At 51.6% G+C, this 27424-nt stretch overlaps 2 protein-coding genes across 3 annotated transcripts in view; one reads left to right on the top strand and one right to left on the bottom strand.

Annotated features, from left to right (window-relative positions):
• The window catches only part of AR (androgen receptor), a 36008-nt gene extending 21711 nt beyond the window's left edge, over window positions 1-14297 (top strand). The window contains exons 3-8 of the mRNA XM_079319227.1: window positions 3609-3725; window positions 8911-9198; window positions 11220-11364; window positions 13053-13183; window positions 13372-13529; window positions 13798-14297. Coding sequence (XP_079175353.1) covers window positions 3609-3725; window positions 8911-9198; window positions 11220-11364; window positions 13053-13183; window positions 13372-13529; window positions 13798-13953 — 995 coding nt within the window. The 3' untranslated portion in view covers window positions 13954-14297. The remainder of the gene's footprint in view (window positions 1-3608; window positions 3726-8910; window positions 9199-11219; window positions 11365-13052; window positions 13184-13371; window positions 13530-13797) is intronic.
• A 9547-nt stretch (window positions 14298-23844) lies between these two features.
• Window positions 23845-27424, bottom strand: part of OPHN1 (oligophrenin 1) — a 48676-nt gene continuing 45096 nt past the window's right edge. For both annotated transcript variants that reach the window (XM_079319218.1, XM_079319217.1), the window contains exons 22-24: window positions 26989-27039; window positions 26253-26303; window positions 23845-26089 (exon numbers count right to left, since the gene is read on the bottom strand). In XM_079319218.1, coding sequence (XP_079175344.1) covers window positions 26261-26303; window positions 26989-27039 — 94 coding nt within the window. In that variant the 3' untranslated portion in view covers window positions 23845-26089; window positions 26253-26260. The remainder of the gene's footprint in view (window positions 26090-26252; window positions 26304-26988; window positions 27040-27424) is intronic.

Below are 27424 nucleotides of genomic sequence, written 5' to 3'. Positions count from 1 at the left end.
CTTTTAGAGCTGGTGGCTCCTTTCCTGGTGGTTAAGGGGAAATCTCTGCATCCCCAGGATTAGGGTGAGGTGAGCTTGGCTCATTCTCACACCCAGCAGCAGCACCATGAGCACCTGTGGCTGTCTGGCTCTCTGTTATTGGTGAGCAGCACAAAGCAGACAGGGCTCACTTGTGCAGGCTCAGGCAACAAAGAGCAGGTTCCTGCCCCACAGAGCCTGTCCATGAGCCTGAAGAGCCTGCCCATCTCAGCAATGTCACTGTGCCATGACCATGGGGACCTGGCTGCAGCTCCCAGCTGGCACAGCCATCCTGCAGCCTCCTCCAGCCTGCCCTGTTTGTCCTCCAGGGACAAACCAGCTCCTGGGAGAGGCTCCCTGTCCATGTCCCTGCTCAGCCCAGCAGTTCTGGAGCTGGGAGATGCTGCTGGAGCAGATGGGAAACAGCTCAGTGGCCTCGGTGAGCAAGGCTTGGACTCCACTCCCAAACTGTGGGTGCCTGGTGGAGACAGCAGAGTGAGGAATGAGCCCACACTTGGGTTGGGATCATCCAGATCCTGGGGATGAGGAGGGACTGGGGCTCTGAGTGCTGCTCCTGACACAGGGGGGTTTGGAGGAGCTGTGCTGCCTGATCCTGGAACATCCCTGTGGGGCTCAGCAGCCAAATCTCCTTGCAGCTCTCCCTTCCCCAGAAAGTAGGGCGCCCATTTGTGAATACCTGAGAAGGCTGAGTGGAGGGAGTGTGGCCTCAGTGCTCGTGCCCCTGGCACAAAAATAACTCCAAGTAACCCAGTTTCAGCTGAGGTTCTTTGTTGCTCATCCTCCTCCTCAATTAGCTGATGAAAGAGAGGATGGGTGTTTGCACTCCCCTTTAGGGTCCTTAGGGATTTAGGTGTCATCAAGTCTTGTCTGAGTATCCTTCTCATGGGAAATGAGCCAGGGAGAGGGTGAGAAGAGCTGTTCTGAGGGCAGTGTTAAAATGATTTAACAGGTGTGAGGTGTGGTGGGTGGTGCAGGTGATGGCTGAGGCACAGGGTGGGTGGTGATGCACTTTGGAGAGGACAGTTCTGAGAAGGTCAAACACGGTGTGTTTGTGCAGCCCCTGGGCTGTGAAAGGAGTGGGCTGGGTGCTGAACCCTCCAAGGGCATCTGTGGGGGTGACAGTGGCAGCTGGTCCTGCCAAAACCAGGGCCTGGCACCATTGGGGTGGGCAGGAGGGCACTGTGGCAGCAAGGGCAGCAGTGGTGGAGGTGTGAGGGCTGTACAATCTGTGCACCAAAATTGGAGCATCTCGTGTCAAAACTGAAGGGGTTGAATTCAGTTCATCCTCTTAATAGATTTCGATGACTCCAAAGGGTTATTCCTGTAGGAATGCAGAAAATAACCCCTTGCAGGATGATAAATAAAAGCCATAGGCCGGTTTTCCATGTGGGCTGCCTGTGGCTCCATAAGCTGCACCTCTCTGTCGTGTGCTGAGTCTAGTTTGGAACAGCCTGAAGAACATCAGATAAATCCTGGTCCAGTAAATGTGCTCAAACTTGACAAGAAAAGTGATGATTCTTGGCTTGTCTGGCAAACGAGGCAGTGAAAAAAATCTGTGGCCTGGAGCTGCTCTCTGAGCTAGTGCAGGATGAGTCTGAGCTATGGGTGACTCTGACCATAAATAACTCCTGAATTTCCTGCACCTCCCCAAAACCCACAGCTGCACAAGTTCCCCTGTACAGGGAGCTGCTGGTCCCAGCTCCCTCCTGGCTGACTGCAGATACATCCCAGGGGACAGGGTGGCATCAGACTCAGCAGCAGCTCCCCAGCCCCAACATCTCTGACCTGGGGACAGCAGATCCGACTGCCACTAATGGGTTACACAAAAAATAATTCAGTCCCAATGAGGTCTGTAAAGCACCTTGGTTATGAGGGGACTGATAGGTGAGTATTGTGGCAGAAGGATCAAACTGTGGGGTTTGATGGTCTGGGAAAAAAACCACCAAAAGCCATGCAATAGAGGGATGACATTTTAAAAACAAGAACCAAACTCTCAGTGTAAGACCCGAAATGAGGGATGTGGGGCTTTAGGAGGCTCTTTAAAATGCTGTTTATTGTATCCAGATGATGTAGCAATTTATGAGTGGTGGGTAACAACAGCCCAAGCCCACACACTATTGGCCTCAGCTGTAGGCTCTAGTTTTGGTTACAATGCATTATATATTTTGTATTGCAGAGCCTCTTAAAACATGACAACTAATCAATACTTTTACCTCTAGCTTATTATAATTGCACATGTTACCATATTTATGTTGCTATTTCTAATCACAAAAAGTTAAGACGTTACAGTTTAAGCTAGAAGTTGTTTTTTAGTTTTTTTGCTGTTGAAATTTTTAGAGCTCTTTCTACTTGCAACATGGCATTTTTGTTTGCTTATAAAAACCTTTTTGCTTAGTAAAAACATTTTTTGTTGGAAGTGAATTTATCCTTTGCTCTGAGTCATAAAAACCTCTTCCGACTCTCTTGGTCTTATCCAGTAATAGTGGCTCAATAATTCTTCTATGTCAAAACCTGTTATCATTTCTATTCCTTCTTCAAATTCTACATTCAAAAATCTTTCTGTTTTACATATCTATGAGACCTTCCTGTCAAATCCTTATTTTTTCCAACACTCCAGGCTGCCCTTGATGATCCCAGGAGAGCCCAGCCTGTGTCTCTGTTGGTACCTGTCCTGGATTCAAGAACAGGTGTCTGCCAATGAAGGCAGAAGCTTCTCTTTGAAATGGAGAATGTAAACACCCTCCCTCCAAATTATTATAATTTTGAAATTAAGGGTGTCTTAGACAAAGATATGTGAATTAGGAATAATAGTTCTTTACTAGCAAAATTAAAATAGAAAAGCAGTATTACAAAGAACAGTCCCAAAACACTGACAGAGTCAGAATCCAAGCTGACACCCGTCAGTCAGTCAGGGTGTTGGCAGCAGTCCCATTCAATGGTGGCTGCATCCTCCTGCAGTGGCAGGTGTGGTTCAGTTGGAGCAGTGCTCCTGGAGAAGGTGCAGTTTTCCTCTGAAGGTCCAGGGATGATGTGGAAAGGTCTGGTTTTCCTCTGGAATCCAGTGGAAAGAAGGTACCTTGGTGTCCAAAATCTCAGTTTTTATCTAGGTAGGAAAGGCTTGGCTCCTCTCCTGGCTGGAGCATCTCCCAGTGGGATGATGTAATTTTATCAGTCATGCAGTGGGACTGAATGGGCCAGCAGCAGATGATATCTTCCTGGAGGGAGGATGAGCTGTGGAAAAGATAAAGATGATTGCCCAGCTGGTTTAAAGATGGCCCATTAGCAGATGATATGTGCCAGGAGATCAGGGTCACTGCCCCACCCAGTTTTTAACAATGGCCCATTAACAGGTGATACCTCCTGGATGAAGGGTGGGTCATGGCAAAGATAAAGATGATTGCCCCAGCTGGTTTAAAGATGGCCCATTAGCAGATGATATATGCCAGGAGATCAGGGTCCCTGCCCCACCCTGCTGCAACAGATGGTGACAGAATACACATTTCTGGCCACATCCTTTATTGCTACCCAAGACAGTAGCCAGCACCCACCCTGTGTCTCTGGTGTTTCAGGCAAGCAGAAGTACCTGTGTGCCAGCAGGAACGACTGCACCATCGACAAGTTCCGGAGGAAAAACTGCCCCTCGTGCCGCCTGCGGAAATGCTACGAGGCCGGGATGACGCTGGGAGGTACGGCTGGCCCCTGGTCCCTGCATGCCACCTGTGTGTGAGCTGACTGGAAAATGAGGCTGATAAAACACTCAGGAAATGTTTCTAGGGTTTAATCCCGAAGGTGTGAATTTCTGTCGCTTTGTTTGTGTTTTGGGAAATGTGTTTTTACCTGATTTTGAATCTTGTGAATTTTAAAATATATATATAAATAGCTGGGTGAGTTGGTTCTGGCTCCTGGAGCCTCAGAGCAGAGCATTCCCCTCTTTTGGTGGGATTATTCCAAGCAGAAAAGTGCAATTTATTGGTGAAATGACAACCTCAGTGTTTTCCTTTGCTGGATGGAACTTGCTTCTGTGACCCTGTTGAGGGTCCTTGTTACAATTTGTCTCTGTTCCCAAACCTGATATGCAAAATCTGAGGTTTTCTGCTTATAGTCTATAAGCTAATGTTGATCACTGGGTGTCCTTGTTGAGTTCATTTGATGAAATCCTTCCCTGTGTGGTGAGGCCCCAGCACAGGGTGCCCAGAGCAGCTGTGGCTGCCCCATCCCTGGGAGTGTCCAAGGCCAGGCTGGACAGGGCTTGGAACACCCTGGGCTAGTGGAAGGTGTCCCTGCCCCATGGAATGCATGGAACTAGGTGATCTTTAAGGTCCCATTGAACCCAAACCACCCTGTGATTCTGTGAGGAGGAAAATGCCCTGGCAAAGGGGGCTGAGCTTGCTGGCAAGCCCTGGGTTGAGGGGACTCCTGGGGCTACAGAGAGGAGCCCCAGCAGTGCCAGGCACAGCGCAGGGGGACAGAGGCAGCCCAGGCTGGCTGGGTGTGTCAGCATTTTGGATTAAATCCTGACCCCATTGCTGGGATGGGCTGCAACAATGCTGTCCTGAAGGACTTGTGACTGGAGTGACTCTGATTTGTGGCTCACCAAGGAGCAGAGGGTTTTGTTTAATTTCTCCCCAAAGGTCCCAAAAGGCAGTGCAGTCCTGTCTCCCTTTTTTTAGCTTATTTTTAAGTGTTTTTCTTTTGGTGAAGTTTCCTTAAGTAGGAGAAGACATACATCAGTGTAACCCTCTTCTGCAGGACACACTGACAAAATTAATGCTAATACGGATATCCCACTCCTTTCTTTTTTCTTCAGCACTTTGGGTCACTCTGACCTGTTCTGCCTGGTCTATTTTACATTTGGTTTGGATGTCAGTGTAAAGGCAATTGTTAAACAGGCAAGCTTGTGGTTGCCCACAGTAACCTTTCCCACAGTGGAGGCAGGGCATTTGAAATCACTCCCAAACTCCAGCCCGTGGGTTTTAACTGGTGGTTAATTACAGTCAATGATGGGGCACATCCCAGGCTGTCTTGGGGGGGGGGGGAGGAGGAGGAGGAGGTGGTGACACACTGCATGCCTTCTGCAGGCTCTGCTCTGGAACAGGATGGCAATGTGTTGAAGCACTTCATTATTGATTGAGATCACAGTGACCTGCAAGCTGGTATCCACTAACCAGGATCTCTCCGTAGGGAGGGAAAAGACACTGTAGAGAGGGAAAAGAAAAAACAAAGAAAAAAGAGCATAAAAGCTGTGATAATGCTGTTTTAGTGTGTTGAATCCTGCTGGTGTGCTGGCTTGAGCCCATGATCCCACTGCACCTGTGCCTGCTGCTGGGGAAGATGCTGCAGGGATTCTGTCAGCCCTAAGTCTGGGGAATGTCACTGCAGGGATCCTGCCAGCCCTGAGCAGACACAGCTCAGGTATGGACACAGCTGTGGGATTCTGTCAGCCCTGAGCCCAGGAAATGTCCTGGTCTGGACACAGCTGTGGGATTCTGCCAGCCCTGAGCCCAGGGAGTGTGTGGCTGCCAGGGGCTCCTCCTGTGGGGAACTCCAAGCTCCTGTGCCCACAGCCAGACCTGGCAGCCACCTGAGCTGCAATCATGTGGGTCCTGGCTGGAGCAAAATCTCAAAACACTTCTAATTCCTTTCATTGTTGTTTATGGTAGGGCTACAAATCTGTAGTAACAGCCAAAAGCTTGTAAAAGCCCAGGCTTGAGCATAGCTGTGTTTAGCCCTAATTCAGGTTCAGCTGCTGGGGGCAGAGCAGAGCTCATGTCTCACCAACACAGTGGGTATTGATGTGAGCAATTCCAGCCAGAGGGAATCTGACACAATTTTTCCAGAGCTATTGCAGTAGTTTCAATCAGTGCTCTGTTGGATGTACTTGATTTTTCATCGTGTCTGTCCTTGACTTACAGCAATTGGATCTTTATTACAACTTGATTTGCCTGATTAAAAACCTTAATTTTATTGATTTTCTGTCCCCATGGTGGGTATTTGTCACCTGTGACTCAATAATCCCTTTTGCCTCCTACACAGCCACCCTAGTGACATTACTTACCTCCTTGCTCCAAGGCATGTTATCAAATCTTTAGTGTCCTCGTGGCTTCTGCAGTTTGCCAACACTATCAGCCCTTGTCTGCTGAATTCAGCCCATGTGTTCAGTGATCATCCTTAATGTTCATCCCTATTTTCCCATCCCTACATTGCCATATGGGCTGGTTGAGTTAAAATTGTTAAGTCTGATTTTGGGTTGAACAAGCCACCCTTGTAAGATACAAACCTGTCTGATGTTGTTTCCACAGTTAAAATTGCCTTTGAGATCTATCACTAGGGGCTTTGCCATCATTCAGCAATATTATCTGCTATTACATCCTTCAAGTTCCTTTCATTCATGTGGCTCTGATTGACTCAGATATATTAAATGTATCTCCTACAACCAGTAATATTATTATTATCAACTGAAATTGTTGTGCCAGACAAGTTTGAAGCTTGACAGGCTCAGGTTTTGACAAGCCTTGTGTGAAGTTCATAAAAAGTGCAAAGGGCAGCAGGACATAGATCAAGTCCTGTTCAGCTCCTCAGTGTCCTGCTGGCAGCTGAACTGTGTGCTGCCAGGGGCTGCAGGATCTCTCCATCATAGCTAGTGCAAGAGCAGCTTCTTCCAGGTCTCCATAACTTCCCTGAGTCCTGGCATCATGAAAATTGCTGCTGGAGCCCAGAGTGCTCCTTCCTCAGAGCTTTAGAAGTGCCTGTAAGGGAGGTGATTAAAATGTGAGTGTGCTCTTGGGGCTTCTTGCACTGGTGAATATTTTATTGTGATATATAATTGTGTCCTTTAAGCTTTTTTCCAAATCCATCCCAGTTCCCCAGAGAGGCCCAGGTCAGCTTGCTGGGCTTGGGGCAGTGCTGCTGCTGAGGCTCCCTGGGCCCCTTGTCCCTGCTGACAGCCAAGCAGGAACATCCCAGTATTGGTCATACTGCCTAAGGTTCCTCCCACTTTGGTTTGAAGAAGTGCCATGTAGACTTCTGCCCAGCCTAGCTCATCCTAGAGTAAAAACATTCCAGATGTCTTTAATTCAATTTTTTAATTTTTTGTTTGTATTACCTGCTGAGTAGGAGCCACCACCACAAAGGGGTTTGGCACAGGTGAGTGAGTAAAGCCAGCCTTTACCTCAGAGGGTTTTCTCCACCTGGTAATGTCAGAATTTCATTGACCTGTGGGACAGCTGTTCCTGGAATGCACAAACCCACAAAGGCCCATCTGGCAGTGCAGTTGTCCCCCAGTGTCACAGAGCCTGGTTTGTGCTGCAGTCTCAGAGCCAGAGCAGTAGGTACTCCCTGTCTTCTCACTTTAGCTGGGATCTTTTCATACTGGATAATTAAGTATTAAGGAAAAAAGCCCCAAACACTTAAACCAAACCATGTGTGTGTTTTGTACATGCTTGGCTTCACTCACACACATGACCTGAGTCACTGGTTATTTCTAAATGCAAACTGGCACAGCTGGCCAAGGCAAAGGTGGAGTCCCATCCCTGGGGGTTTAACAGATGTGTGGATGTGGCACTTGGGGATGTGGGTTAGTGGTGGCCTTGGCAGTGCTGTGACTTTGGAGATGAGGGAGAGGAGGCCATAGCAAGCCAAGTAGCTGATGGCCAGAGGCCATCACACTGTGCTGCTGCACTGTTTCCTCTCTCTCTCCTTTATTTTTTTAAACCTTTCTCTTCCCTTTTTATGGAGAAGTCTGTCTTCATTGCCCATGCAGCAGATCATACAGAGTACAATGCTTAAAATCAATGTTTGGAGTTAATTTACAGAGCTGCACTTTGACTTGACATTTTAATGTTTTGCTGCTTATTTTTCTAATTACAGCCGAAGGGAAATTCGAGATAAGTACCACATAATGAAGGAGACAAAACCCTAAGGATAAATGGTTTCATGTTGTATTCCCTGCTGAAGGAAGCCATGGGGTTTTGTTCTCTAATTAGCTGGGGATTGGATTTGGCAGTAGCAGGCCACCTGTGCTGAGCAAAGTCATGCTGGTATCAGAGGGGAACACAGACTCTCCAAAATCTCTGGTACCACAGTTCTGGAGTGCTGGTGTGCCTTGCAGGCAGATCAGCAGCTGTGGTTAAGAGCCAGGTGTGGGGAAAACACCTTTTCATGTCACTTTGGTCCCCCTGCAGCCTGCCTGCACTGCTGATGGGGCTGATGAGGCTGCATCCTGCAGATCCAGCTTGGGTCTGCTCCCCTCGGTGGGGTGGCTGGCAGACTCCAGGGAAACAGCCCTGGAACCACCTGCTGGCTGCTGAAATGTGTGTTCTGTAATATGTGTGCAGTGTGTTTGGCAGAGCCTGGCTCTGCCACAGGCAGGCATTGCAGGGAGAGAGAAGGCTTTTACCTCATATGTATCCTGATTTTTACCCTGGTCTGGGATGGAACAATCCTGCTTGGGCATCCAAGTGCAATGTTTTTTCTCCCTGGAATATAGTTGTGCACCAAGTTTATCATCTTATCAACTTATCAACTCTTTTTGATTGCATATGAGCAGTATTTGACTCAAAACCTCTTCTCTCTCTTCCCTGGATCTTCCTCTCCAAGTGGGAGTCAGAGACCAGGCACAGCTGAGGATGTAAATGATGTTGGTTGTTTCCCATGTCAGATTAACAGTGAATTGGATTTTGTCACACATTTTGTGTTCTCTGGTCCTTAGGTGAGAACTGCAATGCCAGGGCACTCCTTGGGCAGTGCCCACTGAGGGAGGAGCTGTGCTGCTCACCACTTTTCCTTTCCTTGTACTATAAATGATGGAGCCAAGAAGCCCTGACTCTTTTTGATGTATTTTAAGCATCACACTAAGCTGTATCTCTCCCCCAGCCCGCAAGCTGAAGAAGCTGGGTAACCTGAAGGCTCAGGATGACATGGAGGGAGCCAGCTCATCCAGCCCCACAGAGGAGCAAGCTCCCAAGCTGGTGATGACACGTATTGATGGCTACGAGTGCCAGCCCATATTCCTCAACGTCCTGGAGGCCATTGAGCCCGGGGTGGTGTGTGCTGGCCACGACAACAGCCAGCCTGACTCCTTCTCCAACCTGCTGACCAGCCTGAATGAGCTGGGGGAGAGGCAGCTGGTCTACGTGGTCAAGTGGGCAAAGGCCCTGCCAGGTGAGAAGGAGAGCAAACAAATCCCCTCCCAGTTCCAGAGCCCATCTGCAGTGCTGGGGGCAGGTGTCAAGGGGGGGGTCTGCAGCCCCTGTGCCATCACACAGCTCCTGGGGCAGTGTGTGTGTCCCCTGCCTGGGGAGCAGCCTGGAGCAGCGTGGGACTTGTTCCTAGAGGGGTGATGGAATGTGCTGGAATTTATACTCTGGGTTTCTATAGCCCCTGGCCAGTGATACCATGTGGGCACAGGGCACTTCCCCCCATGGCAGGGCTGCAGCTGGTCCAGGCTCAGGGTCCTGCTCTTCTCCCCCTCTCTCCATGGAGGTTCTGCTCCACTTCCAGCCCTGCAGAACTGCCCTCTAGACAAGGATTAGCTCTGTCCCAGGACCCACCTCAGTCATGAAAATGGTGAATTGCAACATGGCAGAAGAGCAATGCAGGATCCCCAAGGGTTCTTCCTGACCTCTCAGGCTGCCCATGTGATAGCCTGGTGGGATATATTTATGATGCCTTCAGAGAGGTAATACAGGTCAGGAATTTTCCAGCTGCTGGTCAGCAGGTGCAGTAAGTGGAGCATCCTGGTGACTGATGTGTTTATTGATCTGGATCTGCAAAGTGTCACTGCCAGGTTGGTGACATGCTGCCTGTCCCCCCTCGTAATCCTGGAGCTGAGTGAGTGGCATTGCAGAGGGCTGAGCTCAGTCTGGGCACAGCAGGAGGCAGCTCACCTCCCAGCATCCCAAGGACTGGGGCATGGGGCCATCCCTGCCACCTCCTCCATTCTGGCCCCTCTCCTCAGGGGACACCACAGAAAAGAGGGACCCCTCCCCTTGTATGGGTGGGGTGATACAGCCAGAGGAGGAGACTGAGGCACAGTAGGTTTGCCACTCTGCCAAACCCTGGTGATGAGCTGTGGTCGGGTGTCTGATGTTCCCAGGAGTTTAGCAGCCCCCTAGACTGGAGCTCCCAATGGGATATGGGTCTGAATACCCTAAATGCAGAGCAGCCCATTCTGTTTCTGCTGTTTTTGAGTCACTTGGCTTGTAAAGCCAAGCACAAATCCTGCTTTGTCTTTGGCTTCTCTCCTCCAGACATCAAGATCAGACACAAAGACACCACCAAAGCCACCTGGCATCCAGGGCTGAGGCTCTGCCACTGTTGATGGAAAGGGAGAATGCTTTGGAAAATGTTTCCTATCATAAGCACCCCCTTATCAGAGGGTTTTACTCTCCTGACCTGCAGCTGGTGGCAGGATCAGCTGCTGCCCTGCTGCCCCTCAGGGCCAGCACCACTGTACCAGGGTGGCATCTGGGGAAGGTTCATTCTCCAGCTTGTTTGCCTTGAAGAGCTCTCAAATCACAAATCAAATCCTTCCCTCAATGGGTTGTAATTATACACTGGAGCTGTTAAATTGTTTTAATATTTGATTGAAATAATGCATGATTGCTTTGAAACTCAATTAAATTTGCCTATTTACAAGTACGCTGAAAAAAACAGCCTTGGAGGTGGTGTAAGCATGCCTGGGGTTTAACTCTGAGCTGCCATCTGGGAATGGTAATTTGAATTTAGTTGCTATTTTTGTTTGTCTTGCCATGCAGCTGAGGTTTCCATGCTCATTCCCACAGTTATTAGGTCAATGCAGTGTGTATGGGACAGAAACCAGAGCACCTGTACCCATGGCAGGAGGCCTTGGGGCTGTCTGCTGCCTCTGAGTGTCACATTAAAATCCAGTTACCTAAATTTGGTGAAGTCCTAATGGGACTTACTCCTCTCCTTCTGTCCAAAGTTGCCTTTCTTTCCTTTCCAGGGGCAGGTTTGTGCTTATCTATCCTTGATTCCCAGTCAAGGTGAGAGCTCCATGTCAGGATTCATATCCTGGGGCATGCTGAACTTGTGCTGTGGACTGACCACTTTGTCCTAAGAGGACTCCAGCTGCAGGAGAGCTGGAGTCTGCATGGAAACAGCCCTGGAAACCACAGGAACCCAGCAGTGATTCATAACATCCCTCCCTGATTGTTTGTTAGGATTTCGCAACCTGCACGTGGATGACCAGATGTCAATAATCCAGTACTCTTGGATGGGGCTGATGGTGTTTGCTATGGGCTGGAGATCCTTCACCAATGTCAATTCCAGGATGCTTTACTTTGCTCCAGACCTGGTCTTCAATGAGTAAGTGCTAAACAGCAGCAGCCTAAAGCTGAGCTTTGGGCCAGCCCAGGTGACAAACTGCACTGTGAGCAGTTACACTGAGCCCAGCCCAGCCCAACCTGGCTGAGCCCAGCCTGCTCCCACTGCCATCACCCATGGTGACCTCCAGGAGCAGGGAGGGCTCTGTGATGCCTCTCTGGGTCCTTCTGTCTGCTCCCTCAGCCTTGCCATGGGCTGACACCCACCAGGGCAGCAGCAGAAACTGGTGTGGGGTGAGGGGCTATTCCATTTCTGCCTTTCTGCTACAGGGTTTGAATTGTAGTTTCCAGCTCTGTTGAGCAGCTAGTGTGAGCAGAGATAGAGGCAAGATGTACTGTAAGGTCCTGTTGGGCTGTCCTTGATGTACCAGCTTAGAGCTGGGGAGGGTTTGCTGGCACTCAGATAGAAGAGCCTGAACTCAATAACCAAGCACAAGAGCAGGCAAACCCCCACCTGCCTGAGAGCTCCAACTCAGCCTCATGTCCCTCACAGACAGAAATGTTTGGGAAAACATTGCAGTCACTCTTGAGACAAATGCTGCAAGTCCCTTGTAGCCCTCTGTGTCCAGCAATCACCACACACAGGCATTTTGGAAAATGCTCCCCTCCTGCATGTGTTATCCCAAAATGGGGCAGAGCTCAGCCCTTGGCAGCAGGTGTGCCAGGGAAGGGGGGTTTGCAGGGTGTCCTGGTTGGAAGGACAGGTATCTGCTAATAAAGGCAGAAGCTTCTCTTTGAAATGGAGAATGTAAACCCCCTCTCTCCAATTTATTATTATTTTGAAATTAAGGGGGTCTCAGGAAAAGATATGGGAATTAGGAATAACAATTCTTTACTAGGAAAATTAAAATAGAAATACAGTATTACAAAGAACAATCCCAACACTGACAGAGTCAGAATCCAATCTGACACCCGTCAGTCAGTCAGGGTGGTGGCAGCAGTCCCATTCAATGGTGGCTGCATCCTCCTGCAGTGGCAGGTGTGGTTAAGTTGGAGCAGTGCTCCTGGAGAAGGTGCAGTTTTCCTCTGAACGTCCAGGGCTGATGTGGAAAGGTCTGGTTTTCCTCTGGAATCCAGTGGAAAGAAGGTATCTTGGTGTCCAAAATCTCAGTTTTTATCTAGGTAGGAAAGGCTTGGCTCCTCTCCTGGCTGGAGCATCTCCCAGTGGGATGATGTAATTTTATCAGTCATGCAGTGGGACTGAATGGGCCAGCAGCAGATGATATCTTCCTGGAGGGAGGATGGGCTGTGACAAAGATAAAGATGATTGCCCAGCTGGTTTAAAGATGGCCCATTAGCAGATGATATATGCCAGGAGATCAGGGTCACTGCCCCACCCAGTTTTTAACAATGGCCCATTAACAGGAGATATCTCCCACAGGGATAAGAATCGCTGCCACACCCAGTTTTTAACAATGGCCCATTAACAGGTGATACCTCCTGGATGAAGGGTGGGTCATGGCAGAGATAAAGATGATTGCCCCAGCTGGTTTAAAGATGGCCCATTAGCAGATGATATGTGCCAGGAGATCAGGGTCACTGCCCCACCCTGCTGCAGCAGATGGTGACAGAATACACATTGCTGGCCACATCAACCCAACACACAGGGTCGTGGAGGGTCACACATGGCACTTTGGGCTCTGTGCCACCTGTACCCTCTCCCCCTGCCAGGTACCGCATGCACAAATCCAGGATGTACAGCCAGTGCATCAGGATGAGGCACCTCTCCCAGGAATTCGGCTGGCTTCAGATCACTCCCCAGGAGTTCCTCTGTATGAAGGCTCTCCTCTTCTTCAGTATTAGTAAGTATCCACCCTGCCCTCCACAGAGCTCCAGCACCTGCTGCTGTGTCACCCTTGATGCTTTCCTGTGCCTGGACTTTCACTTTCCAGGAGGAAGCTGGGGATGTCCCTGCTTCAGCCTTCCTCCTGCTCTCTTGTTGTTGTCACTCTCTGGGTTCCTCTCACTGTTTCCTTCCTGTCCCACCCAGTTCCAGTGGATGGCCTGAAGAACCAGAAGCTCTTTGATGAGCTCCGCATGAATTACATTAAGGAACTTGACCGTATCATTGCCTGCAAGAGGAAGAACCCCACCTCCTGCTCCAGGAGGTTTTACCAGCTCACCAAGGTCCTGGACTCCGTGCATCCGGTAAGAGGGGACAGGGGGATTCCATCTATGCACCTAATGTCCATCTAAATGCATAAGAAATGGTATAAAAAGGAAGCTTTTCAAGGTGAGAAGGATCATTCCCTGGAACAGCCTCCCCATGATGGGAGGAGTTCAGATGCAGCTGGAGGCAGCACTGGACGGTCTCATCCAGGCTCCCTTTCCCAGGGAAGGTGGGACCTCTGTTGTGTTTCTTCCTAGAGAAGGCACTGCCCAGGGACTTGTTTAACCAGCTCTCCTCCTTCCCCAGATTGCCAAGGACCTGCACCAGTTTACATTTGATCTCCTAATCAAGGCACACATGGTGAGCGTGGACTACCCAGAAATGATGGCTGAGATCATCTCTGTGCAGGTTCCCAAGATCCTGTCTGGAAAAGTCAAGCCTATCTACTTCCATGCACAGTGATCTGCCAGAGGGACCCCGTGCTGCTGCCCCCATTCCAGCCATCTCCTGCCTGTTACTTCTGCACTACTGTCCTGCAGTGCCTTGGGGAATCCCTCTGCAGTGGTGGCCAAGGGGATGGGCAGTGACAGAGCTGCTGGGATTCCTGAGATTTACTATTTTCCTGAGGTACCTCTGAACTGACCCCCTGCTGCCTGGGTCCAGCTGCTCACGGGGCTGGGCAGGGGCTGGCAGGGCAGTGGCACCATGTCTGAGTGTTCTCCTCTGTTTGTCACTGTGACTCCAGCAGCCCAGAGCCTCGGGGCAACAGGAGGAGTGCCAGCAGTTGGTGGTTTTGGGGTGATTTTTATATAAAAGAACACAACACAGAGCAGGTTGCAGCTCTGTGGGTTGTGCTGCCAGCTTCCTTTTGGATGTTTTGTTTGCATTGTGGTGCTGGGAAGCAGATGAGGTCAAACACTGCAGAAGGGAAGCAGAGCAGAGTTGGGGGACAAGGCAAATTTGTGGCTGAGGAGTTCATGAACCCTGCAGCCCCTGTGGGATCTGCTCTGGTCAGCTCAGCCCTGGGACCTGCCTGTGCTGCTGAGGATGGAGAGGACAGGCTGCAGAGGACAATCACCTTGGAAATGCCCCAGTGGCAGCTGGCTCCTGTTTCCCACCTGGAATGTTTCTCCTATGGCCTGTCCAGCCAGGTCTTGGTCTGCTCTGCAGACCCCTGGGTCTCACAGTCACATTCCTGTCCTGGCCAGCTGCTGCTCCCTGACAAACCCACCTCTGAAAGTGCCTGATGCCCTCGGACCTCACACCTGCCTGGCTCCCCTGGGCACCTGCAGCCCCTCCCTGCACCTGCAGCCCCTGCCCTGCACCTGCTCTGCTCCTGTCGTGGCTCTGCAGACCTGGGATTCCAGCTATGCTCTTTCCCTTCATTTGTCCCAAATACTTTATTTTTTTACAGTGCCAGCAGATGAGTGTTCTGGAGCCAAGACCAAGGCCAGGGTCTGCAAGACCTGTGGGACCATGGGACTGCTCTCTGAATCCTGCCCGTGGGGAGGTGGCTGTGGGAGCTGGCTGGTGCCACCACAGCACTTTGGGGGCTGGAAGGGAAGCACCAAGAGAGTCCCTGCTCTGGGAAGCAGCACTCACAGCTCCTGCTGATGGCAGTGGCAGATGGCAGCCCAGGATGACATCAGTGTGCACTCACTGTCCCATGTACATGGTCCTGTATGTACCACACCACCCCATACACACCACCCCATACACACCACCCCATACACACCACCCCATACACACCATCCCTTACAGCATCCCACACACCCCCCCATACACACCATCCCTTACAGCATCCCATACACACCATCCCACACACCATCCCATACAGCATCCCACACACCACCCCATACACACCATCCCTTACAGCATCCCATACACACCATCCCACACACCATCCCATACAGCATCCCACACACCACCCCATACACACCATCCCTTACAGCATCATACACACCACCCCATACACACCACCCCATACACACCATCCCATACACACCATCCCTTACAGCATCCCACACACCCCCTCATACACACCATCCCTTACAGCATCCCATACACACCATCCCACACACCACCCCATACACACCATCCCTTACAGCATCATACACACCATCCCATACACACCACCCCACACAGCCAGCCTGTCCCAGCACACACACAGTGGCCAAGCCCATGTGCCCTGCAGTATTTTAGTTTCCCTGTTCCTGAGTACATCAAACCCCCTGCTCAGACCCAGACAGGCTGTCAGTGACTGTGTGGGTCACACATCCCATCCTGGGCTGTGACATGGTCTGGCATTGCCAGCCCAGACATCTGCAAGGGATCCTTGTGCTGGCACAGACAAACAGCAAACTCTGCACCCTGCCAGGACCCTGTGCCCACCCTGTGCCCACCCTGTGCTCTGCTCTCCAGGGAATTCCACCATGGTGCAGCTGCTCCTTAACATACTTTGAGTAAAACAATTTCCCTGGTACTCTCCAACCTTTTGATGGGATTTTCATTATATGAAGGAGTGGGGGAAAAGCCCCTGTTGAAGGGGAGGGTCTTTCTGTGCAGTGGTTTTCCTTCCTGTGCTAGCTATGGCTCTGATCCCACTCCTCCTCCTGAAATACTCAAGGAGGGAGCAACAGAATCCATAGGTGAACTTTCTGGCTGGCAGCCAGTGGGTTGCTGCTCCTACAGGCTCCCCCATGCCAGGGGGCTGCTGGCATTTTCAGAGCTGGTGTGAGCTACAGATATTTGCAAATGAACCAGCAAAAAAAATTCCAGCTGGTGCATCCCTGTCTTCTGGAAATTACCCTGATTCTTCATAGCAGAGCTCAGTGAGCAGATGAGTGGTGATTCCCAGTCCCTGTTACCAGCTTGGGATGGCTCCAAGCAGCTGGAACAGCAGTTTGGGAGAGCTCTGTGCTTCACACAGGCTCGTGTCAGTGAAGGTTTTGTGGGCTGAGTGTGGCAGTGTCCTGCTGGATGTTTATCTGCTGGGAGACTGGAAAGAGGCCAAAATAATGGGGGTTTGCCCACCCTGCTTCTCATGTGAATGAGAAATTGGGGGGCAGGGAAGGGATTCTGCCCGTGTGTCACCTGCCCTGGGTGTGTCACCTGCCCTGGGTGTGTCACCTGCCTTGGGTGTGTCACCTCCCCTGGGTGTGTCACCTGCCTTGGGTGTGTCACCTGTCCTGGGTGTGTCACCTGCTCTGGGTGTGTCACCTGTCCTGGGTGTGGCACCTGGGTGTGGCACCTGTCCTGGGTGTGGCACCCAGGTGTATCACCTGTCCTGGGTGTGTCACCTGCCCCGGGTGTGTCACCTGCCTCGGGAGTGTCACCTGCCCCGGGTGTGTCACCTGTCCTGGGTGTGTCACCTCCCCCGGGAGTGTCACCTGTCCTGGGTGTGTCACCTGTCCTGGGTGTGTCACCTGGTGTGAAGCTGCTCTGGCAGCGAGTGCAGAGCAGGGCAGGGCTCAGGGGGACACCCCGAACCCAGCACAGAGGGGCTGCCAGGGGCACTGGGGCCGTGTTCTCTGTCTCTTCAGTATCACAGTAAACTCCTGCAACTGGTGTTTCTACAATAGAATTACCAGGAAATGTGGGAGCCAGGGCTCTCAGCACCTCTGTGTGTCTTTGCTGAGGGAATTAATGTTGTTTCTATGTAGATTTTCATGAGCTGCTGCAGGAACTGGGGAAGAAGAGGCTTTAAGAAATACCAAAGTCCAACTCCTGCCATTTATCTTTATGCTTTTTGTTTTCTTCTGCATTTTCTCGTCTACTTTTGCTTCAATAAAGCAAGGAGAATTTCACTGTGTTCACAGTCCCACAGAAGATGACCCTGGGGCTGGCTGAGCCCTGGGTGGGGTCCCCTGGGTGTCACAGCTGAGAGCCAAACATCTCCCTGTGGATTCCCTGGCTCTGCTCTGGCTCCTCTCAGAGGTGTGGGGGGTTCTGGGCTGGCTCACTCTGGGTCAAGGCAGCAGGTGGAGGACAAGGGATGCAGGCACTGGCATCCCTGTGAGCAGTGTTTGTGCATGGATGGGCACCATTCCATAACAGAGGGTGTGGGATAAAGGATGCTGCCTTTAGTGAGGGCAGGAGGGACAATTCCTCAGCCCTGTGTGGTGCCAGAAGCAGTGAGACAGATCAAATGGTGCAATGCAGCATTCCCAGGGCAGGGATCACCCACACACCCCTGACCTGTGCCCACCTGAGCCTGCCAGCACCCCCTGCCCCAGCAGGAGCCAGACCAGCACAGCAGCTCTGTGCCTGCAGAGGCTGTGCTGAGTCTGGAGAGCTGGCAGCATCCACATGCCACTGCCATGGTGTCCAAGAGCCCTTTGTGCTTGGCTCGGGGCAGGGAGGTGAGGCTGGGGCAGTCCCTGCTCTGGGCTATGGGGCTGTCCCTGTGGTCTCCAGGGAATGCTGAGGGGTACCTGAGGTGTCACCTCCCTCCAGCCAGCCCAAGAGTCACCTCACAGTCACCTCCCAGCACTGGCCAGCCCTGCAGTCCCCCTGCTGTCCCTCCCCTTGCTGAGCTCTTGCCCTGGATGTTTCAATAACATAATGTATGCTAAAATTATCTATCTCTATATAAAATAAAGGCATGGCCCATTTTCTATTGCTAAAGATATCTATTTAGTGACATGCTCTAAGAGTCCTCTCTGGTTGCACACTGAGGTACTGGATGCTCTGCAGGAGATGAGTCAGAATGTGCCAATTTAATGGAGACTTTGAATTATTTTTCTGGCTGGGTGGTGCCCAGTTTGCAGAGGTCCCCTCTTTTGTGGCATGCACAGAGCACACACAGGCAAAGGCTGGGGTCAGAATCAGCTTCTCCAGCTTTCCTGTGTCTTCTTGAGGTTAGACAGGGACAGTGTTTGCATTGGGGAACAACGGGGTGTCCCTGGTTTCTCCCCTCTTTGGCTTGCCCAGAGTGTCTCCCAGGTGGGCAGGATGCTGGGATCACAGGGAGGGAGTGTGTCTGCAGGCTCAGGGCTGGCTGTGGGCAGGCAGGTGGGTCACAGCCTCCCCTGCCCACTGGCACCATTCCCTCCAGCAGCAGGGGACACTGTGCTTGTGACTCACAGAGAAATCTCTGCACCCACATCAACCCTTAGCAAGTGGACAAAAGCTGCTCTCTGTGCCCGATGTTTGGTGTTCTGTGACAATTTTATGCTGTTTCTCTTTGTTAACATGTCTCTGTAATAATAAGAGTTCTCTATTTGATATATTTTATTTTCTTTGTAATAAGCCAAAAAGCTCATTGCTGGTGCCTTTTTATTTTTTTTCCTGGGGAGGCCTCCCAGCTCCCAGCTGTGTTCCTGGGAGTAACAAAGGCCAGTGTCTGCAATTGCTCCTTCCACCAGAGCTGAGGGAAAGAGAGAAGGCAATGCCACAGCAATGCCAGAAGGAAAAGAGGCAACAGCCTTGGAATGGCAGAGAGACTCTGGGCTCTCTTGGCTCTTTCCTGGGGCCTGGCTCCAAGGTGAGGCTGAGGATGGTGCTGGGGGTCCCCATTTGGGTGGGACTGTGAGACCCCACCCGTGATGCAGGAGCAGCACACACAGCCTGGTCTGGCCCAGTTTGGAATCACAGTGCTTTGCCCAAACTATAGCACAACCTGAGGGTCAATTCTCCCAGAGAAGGAGTGAGGTGGATTGCTGACACTGCTATTTTCTTGTTTTTATTTTTTTTTTAATTGGAGCTGAATGCATTGGATAGGGAAGAGAGCCCCAGAGTGTTCTGGCCCCAGATGCTGCTGGGGCCAGTGGGGTGCAGTGGGGATGCTCTGGGGACAACTGCAGCTCACAAGTCCCCTGTGGGACTGAAGGACATTTATGTGTAACCAAAGAGAGGGGCCTGCCTGGCACCCAGGTGAAGAAACCCATGACACCGTGCTGGGGTAAATGAAAATTCTCATTTCTCTTTCAGCCATGCCTGGGGCCCACACAGGCCCCCAGCCATGCCACGGGGTGGCCCTTTGTGCTTGTGTTCAGTTCTTTTTGTAACCTGAAAATCTGCTGTTGTTCTCAGTCCAATAAATGCAGAATCCATTTGCTGGAGCTCTACCCTCTGCCTGCATTTGGCTTTTGTGTCCATTTTGTGCATGAAATTGCTGTGGGTGTGGTGGCTGCCAGCAAGCAAAGGCACTGGGAATCCATGGATCATTTGCCAGTAGATGAGGCTGTTCATTGGGTCATTGTAGGCTTTCTTTCACAGTCAGAACTCACAATAAAATTAATCACATCTGAACTCATAATTCAATTACATATCAATTGGCTAATCCTTTCATATATTCCTTTTTGGGTCTTTTAAATTGAATTTCAGTTGATTAATGTATTTTGCAAAGCAAGGAGCTAATAAAGGCCAGTGTCCTCCTGCTCTTCTCATTGTTTTTGCTATCTTTATGAACAGTTGTAAATCCATTGTTCTGGGAGGTCTTTATAAAATTGACCTATGCTCTCCAAGTAATAAAGAAGACGCTTATCAGCCACTTGTTAATTCAAGGCACAGATGTGAATCCTGCCCAGGGCCAAGATTTGATTCACAGAGACAAAGCAAAGAGCTTGGGGAGGAAAAAAAAATAAAGCTCATTGGGCCACAAATAGCTGGCAATGTCTCATGTGTAATTGCACAGCAGCAGTCCACACACCGTGGCCCATGGGCTGAAGAACAGTGGGCCAAGGGAACAAAAACTCTTGGGTTTGTTCTGGTTTTTGTCATCCACAAGGAACCTGGTCCCATCCCTTGCTCTGAGTCACAGTGAAAAATGGATGAGTTCGTTTCAAAATTAACCCTTAATGGACACTGAGCAGGCCTCAGTTCCTCAGGGCTGGTTATTGGGGACCTGCCAGCATGTCAGCCCCCTTGTCACCTGCCAAATGGCCACTTGGACACCAGTGTCCCCAGGGACATTCAGGAGCTACTGCTTATGGGATGAGGCACCCTACACACCCTGCATCCCACACCCCACAGACCCTGCATCCCACACCCTACACACCCTACATCCTGAATCTCACCCTACACCCTGCATCTCACACCCTACACACCCTACATCCCACACCCTACACACCCTGCACACCCTGCACACCCTACACACCCTGCATCCCACACCCTACACCCTGCATCTCACACCCTACACACCCTGCATCCCACACCCTACACCCTGCATCTCACACCCTACACACCCTGCATCCCACACCCTACACCCTGCATCTCACACCCTACACACCCTGCATCCCACACCCTACACCCTGCATCTCACACCCTACACACCCTGCATCCCACACCCTACACACCCTGCACACCCTGCACACCCTGCACACCCTGCATGCCACACCCTACACCCTGCATCTCACACCCTACACACCCTGCATGCCACACCCTACACACCCTACATCCTGAATCTCACCCTACACCCTGCATGCCACACCCTACACACCCTGCATCCCACACCCCACAGACCCTGCATCCCACACCCTACACACCCTGCATCCCACACCCTACACCCTGCATCTCACACCCTGCATCTCACACCCTACACACCCTGCATCCCACACCCTACACACCCTACACACCCTGCATTTCACACCCTACACACCCTGCATGCCACACCCTACAGACCCTGCATCTCACACCCTGCATCCCACACCCTACACACCCTGCATCCCACACCCTACACACCCTACACACCCTGTATTTCACACCCTACACACCCTGCATCCCACACCCTACACACCCTGCATCCCACACCCTACACACCCTACACACCCTACACACCCTGCATTTCAAACCCTACACATCCTGCATCCCACACCCTACACCCTGCATCTCACACCCTGCATCTCACACCCTACACACCCTACACACCCTGCATTTCACACCCTACAGACCCTGCATCCCACACCCTACACACCCTACACACCCTACACACCCTGCATTTCACACCCTACACACCCTGCATCCCACACCCTACACACCCTGCATCCCCCCTGCCCAGCTCACCAGCAGCTGCAGGGCACAGGGAAGCTGCTCCTCTCCCTGAGCATTCCTAAGTGCTGTGGCTGTGGCAGCCACCGTGCCAGCACTGGGGATGAGCCATGTGTCAGCCCTTAGAGCTGCCTTGGCTCCCCAATAGAGCAGCACATCAAGCTCACAGGAAAAAGCCCAGTTACCATGAAGAAATCAACTGAAAACATGAAAACACCATGAAAACCTCAGAATGGCCCCATGCTTTAAAGTCATTTATTTGTTCTCGTCATCATGGCAGAAAGTTGGATATTTTTAAAACAGAAAGAAGTTCTGTTTTCTAAAACTTGCTAAAATTTGACACGAGTTGTGTCCAATAGCCCTTTCAGCAGTGGTTCCCCTCCCTGTGAGCAGGGAGCAGTGTGACCCTGCTGTGCTGGCAGCCAGCCCTGAGTGCCTCCTATGGTGTCAGGGCTGTCCCTGTGCTCCAGGACAGCCACAGACCTCAGCAGGGTCACACTGCCTCGAGTGCTGTGACACAAGGGACATCAGCCAGTGCTGGGGTGTGCTCCTTACCCTGCTCCCTTTGCCAGGGGGCAGTGCCAAGGGAGGCAAACTGGCCTGCCTGGCATGGCATGTCCCATCCCAGAGGAGCAGGGTGGGTGCAGTGGCACCCATAGCACGGTGTGGTGGCCACCAGGAGAGCCTGGGGGGCCAGGGCACTGAAGGGAGACACTGAGGAAGGATGGAGCTGTGCAAGGATGGAGACTCGCCTCCCTGAGGGCCTGGTCACATTTCATACAGGATTTTAAAAACCTTCACAACTTCTGCCTTGTGAGAGCTCTTAGAGACACTGGCAGAGGCTCTTAAAGCACTTCTTAAACTTCTGAAAACATAGAAAATGGAAAACATTATGGCCTTTGATGGTTCAAAGCATCTCCTGATTGTTTAAGCCAATCACAGGATTTTTTGGAGGCCTGACTTGATTTACAGCCACGTGAATGGGCCAAGAAACCTGCTAAGGGCTGCCAGGAACCCGCCCAGCACGGGGAGCTGCTCCCAGCTCCATCCAGATGGGCAGTGGTGCAGTGGGATGGCTCAGGGAGAAGCACAGAGCTGGGAACTCCAGCTCTGATCCTCCAAGGACTCCCACGTGGGTGGATTCCGGCGCCTTCATGGGTCTCTGTAGCACATAAATTTCAGATGTCAGTGCTCCACTAAGTGTATTTCAATTCTAAATTTATCACACAGATGTGTCTGCTGCAGAGTCTTTGGCCTCTTCAAATTCTTCCTCTGGGAAGAACTCACTGAGGCTCGGGCTCAAGCTTTGTAACTGCTTGTTTTGTTATCTTCTCTCTATTAAAAAACCTGCAAGGTTTCACTTGTGCTGGAAAATAAATTTCTTGCTCAAATCCAAATGTTTTCTGTAAGAAAGCAAGTCAGGCACCTGTGGGTTGGGAGACAAAGATTGTTGAGCCATTGCCTCCAGTTCATTATCACTTCATACAAAACCTAATGAGGAAAGAAAACAGTTTTGAATGCATCCACTCCTGGAAAAGTTACAGCCCCACAAGGAAACTTTTGAGAGAAACAAGAAGCCAGAAAAAACAAGCAGGAGAGCCTCCATCTGCTGCTCCAGGTGCATTGTGTCCATGCCTGCCCTGGGAGTGCTCTGGCTGCCTGGGCCAGGAGCCAGGGCAGGGCACAGAGCTCCCAGAGCTGGCAAACCTGGCCAGGCTGCAGCAGGAGCCGCAGGCAGGGGCTGAGCCCACACAAAACATTGCAGAGGATCCCAAAACAGCAACCAGCCCCGAGCAGGGTGTGGGTGGGAATGCTCCCCTGTCCAGCTGGGGACCCTCGTGGCTGTGGGAGCAGCTCAGCTGTCCCCAGGCCACCAGGAGGTGACACCTCTGTCAGGCTTCTGCAGAAATCCAGGCTCCAAAGCTGCCTGTGAGATTCCTGTGCCAGAGAAAAAAGCTGCTCTCTCCTGAGAGAGTTAAAGGAAAAGCAAACACTGGTGCACAATGTCAGTCAAAAGGTGGGGAAATCTGATGTGAGGAGGGGAAAAGAGTGCTGGATAGATGGAAGGAAGCATTGGTGGTCACAGGAAAACTGGAGTTTCAGTGACTCGTGGCACAGAATGCTGTCAAGGCACTGTGGCAGCACAGGAATATTCAGGGCAGCTTCTGCAGTCAGAAAAATGCAGAAAACCAGCTTTGGGGACTGCAAACCCAGAGTGGGGCTATGGCAGAGCCCAGGCAGCCCCAGTCCCATGGACACAGCCCTGTGTGGCCACCCTGGGGCACAGAGCTGGGTCTGCCTGCAGAGGGGACAGCAGTGGAGGCAGAGGTTATGAAGAGGAACAAAACACACTGAGATGGTTGCTTCACTTCATGGAAACTTTATAAACACTTGCAGTAACCTAAGCTTGTACACATCACAATGGCTCCAGGGCTGATGCTGGGGGGCTGCTGTGCTGCACAGGGTGATCCCACATTCCCAGCTGGGATTTGTCACTCCTGGGCCACTGGCAGCAGGGATTGTGCTCACAGCAGCAGGAACTGGGTCCCACAGCAGCAGGGACTGTGCCTCATGGCAGCAGGGATTGGACCCCACAGCCCCCTGTCAGCACAACCAGCATCCCCCAACAACTGCTGGTCCCCAGTGTTCAGCTGCACCCACAGGTGCAGGAAAAAATCAGCACAGACACACAAGTGACAAAGAACTTTGAAAGGACACCATGAAATAGTCTGCAAGAAGCTGCCTCTCCCCTCTGCTCACACTGCCAGACTGAAACCAAACCACAGTTGGATTCCCCCACCCACAGAGCCTGACTCTGTCCTGGGGGTCTGTGCTGGCACTGGGCAGGAGCAGGAGGAGGATGTGACAAGCCACTGCTCCAGCAGAATGTCACCTCCAGAGCCATGCACATCAGCAGAACCCAAGGAGCCTCCCAAACTGAGGGTCCCCAAACAGCAGCCCAAAGCAAGAAAGAGTTGGGAAACGCTGGTCTTTTGTGTGGGAGCCACAGACACAACACCCCAGCAGGGCCAGGGGTGATGTGCTGCAGGCAGGTGGCCCCACTGCCAGGCTGGTCCAGCTTCAGCTCCATCCCACCTGTTCAGAGATCCCTGATCAGAACCACTGTGCCTTGTCCTCGAGCCCCTGGAGAGGGGCTGCAGCAGGAGGGGCCCAGCACAGCCCCCAGTGCATGTGGCACAGCCTCAGCTGCCACAGCACGGGGCTGGCTTGGGTTTAAAGCCACTTTCACATGCCAGGCATAAAGGAGGGAGCAGTGCTGAAGCCAGGGGAGTGAGAGCACCATGGACATGACACACGAGTGCCAGAGTGTGCCATTCAGCAATAAGGGACACGAGGTCACACAGGCAGTGCCAGGAGGGGGAAGGACCTGCTCCAGGCAGGACACAGCATGCTCAAGGGATGGGGCACCTGGGAAGCAGCTGTGGGAATGTTTGGCCACTGTTCTGCAAATGCTCTCAGTGCCTGAAGAAAACCATTCAAAAGGGGGAAGTCAATCTTTGGGTGGGTGGAGGAAGCAGGGAAGCAGCACAGCCTGGAGCTTGGTCCCATTGGCAGCTGGAGCAACACATAAACCTCTACTGCTGAAGAGGTCCTGGCCAGGGACACCTCCCAGGACAGTGGACATCAGCCACAGGGCCATGACTGAGGGACAGACTGGGCATCTTGTACTGGAAATGAATAAACAAGCAAACAAGAAACTGGGAAGTTCTTAAAAAAAACCAATGGGTTTGACCCACAAATAGTGAGTTTCAGATCCTCAGCACCTCTGTGCTGGCCACCACAATCACTCAGGATAAAGACTTCTTGGTGGGCTTGTGAGAAGTGGATCTGGTGGGAATGTGGCTCACATGGAAGAGGAGGCAGTGGAGGAAGAGGAAGAGGAGGAGCACCTGCTGCTCCCTTCCCCCAGCTGCTGACCTGAGGGTGCTGCTGAGAGCTGACCCCAGGTAAGGCTGTGGCCATGGCTCAGGCCATGCTCCTGGCCAGGCTGTGTGTGTCATGTGGTGCTCCAGGCCAGGAATGTCCAGGAGGAGATGAAGAACCATCCCACAGAGCTGAACACAGTGGTTCCCCCACCCCTGCCCAGCCTGTTACCAGGCAGGGCTGTCCTACACAGACACTCACCAAGTGAGGGGCACAAGCACAAAGCAAGGGGCTTCTCAGGGCAAGGAGGGACTGCAGCTGTTTTCCCCTTGCATCCAAACACAGGGACTCAGCCCTTGTGCTGTCCAAACACCCTTTTCAAGGTGTGTTTCCCAAAAGTGAGCAGGTGAACAGGCAGTTCATGTCCCCAGCCCTGCACATGCTGCCACCACCTGTGCAGGCACACACTGGCATTGTCACAGCCTGCAGGAAGGAGAGGTGGAAGGGCAGGGAACAGTTCAACACAGGTGTGTGGGCAGGACCTGCTCTCCATTGTGGTCTCTCTCTCTCCTAATTTCTTGAGCCACTTGTGGCTTGGAAATCATCGTCCAGTAAGGGAGCTGCTCTCCAGGGCACTGGGGCTGGCAAGGCTCAGCTCTGACTCCTGGGTCACAAGCACTGAAAGTCTCCTGGGTCCAGCTGGGCTGAGGTGTGCTTATAAAGCCTGGAAGAAGAAAACGAGCTTCATGTTCTGTGCAGCAGTGCAAATCCACCAGCAATGGCAGAACCACTGGACTCCCACAACCCCAAAAATGCTGACTTTGTATTACATGTCTGGTTTCAGTTTATTATTTGATTTGTCATTATTTGTTGTCATAAAAACGTACCTGTAGCCTCAGCTCTCATCAATTGGAATCCTGCCTTGTGGTGATGAAGATCTGAATAAAAAGAAGTACAAGAATAGAGAAAAAAAGATGAATTCAAGGAGCAAGCTCCAACTCAGCCCCACAAGCTCCTCGAGGCTGGGTAATGGGCAGGGAGGGATCTGTTTGGCAATAGAACAAATTCTGTCTGTCTCAGTACCAGCAGCAGCAGTTCTCAGACTTACACACAAACCTGCTCTCCCCTGGGCAGAGCTTGGCAGCTTTTCAGAGCAGAAAGCTGAGGTTTATTTGGGCAAGTATTATCACAAATGGCACCTGCTACCACTCAGAGCTGAGGGCTTTGGGGTCCACGCTGTGTCCCTGTCTGCACACCTCTGTGCTGGACCAGTCATGCCCTCTCAGCAGCTGCTGGGACCTAACCAGCCCTCATCACCTCACCCATGACCTGATCTTCCCACAAAGCCTGAGTACAACAGGCACTACACACAGAAACAGGGATCCACAGGGATGTTTCTCACTTGGCAGATTTAATTTAGCAAGTCTGTATCTGGACTCTCATTTTAAACTTTGTGCTCTTTGTTTAGTTTCAGCATTTTAGCTGAGCCTCATCTGCTGTTTGTGAGTGTGAGACAAGGCAGGCCTGGGGCTGGGGCTGTCTGTGCTGGCTGTGCCTCAGAGGGAGCACCCTGTGCTGCAGGGCTGCTGCTACCCACGTGCCACCTCCCTGTGCCAGCCTTACCTGCCTGTTCTTCGGGAAGCTGTCTCAAAGAACTTGGTCCTAGAGGCCACCCTGCAAAGAAAACAGGAGAAGTCTCTCTTTTAATTCGACCTGGCAATTTGCTAATGAGATCTTTTCTGTGCCAGGGGAATGAGCTGCAGCATTGGCAGAACTGCAGAGATCACTTTCAACTGACAGTTCTTGTGCCAAGGCAAAGCCAGGCTCCTTCTGAGCCTGCTCCACCCTCACATCCCCCGCCAGCACTTTGGCTGGGCTGCTTGTAGGACCATGGAACCATGGAATCATTTAGCCTGGGAATGATCTCCAAGATCATGGAGTCTAACCTTTGACCAAGCACCACCAACTAAACCATAGCACTGAGTGCCACATCCAGTAATTATTTCTGTGCTCTTGCCTATAATCCTATGTGCATCCATTCCCTTTATGGTCTTTCCTT

The sequence above is a fragment of the Erithacus rubecula genome (genome assembly GCF_903797595.1).
Source record: "Erithacus rubecula genome assembly, chromosome: 15".
Lineage (NCBI taxonomy): Eukaryota > Metazoa > Chordata > Aves > Passeriformes > Muscicapidae > Erithacus > Erithacus rubecula.
This window is presented reverse-complemented; position numbering and strand designations above follow the sequence as displayed.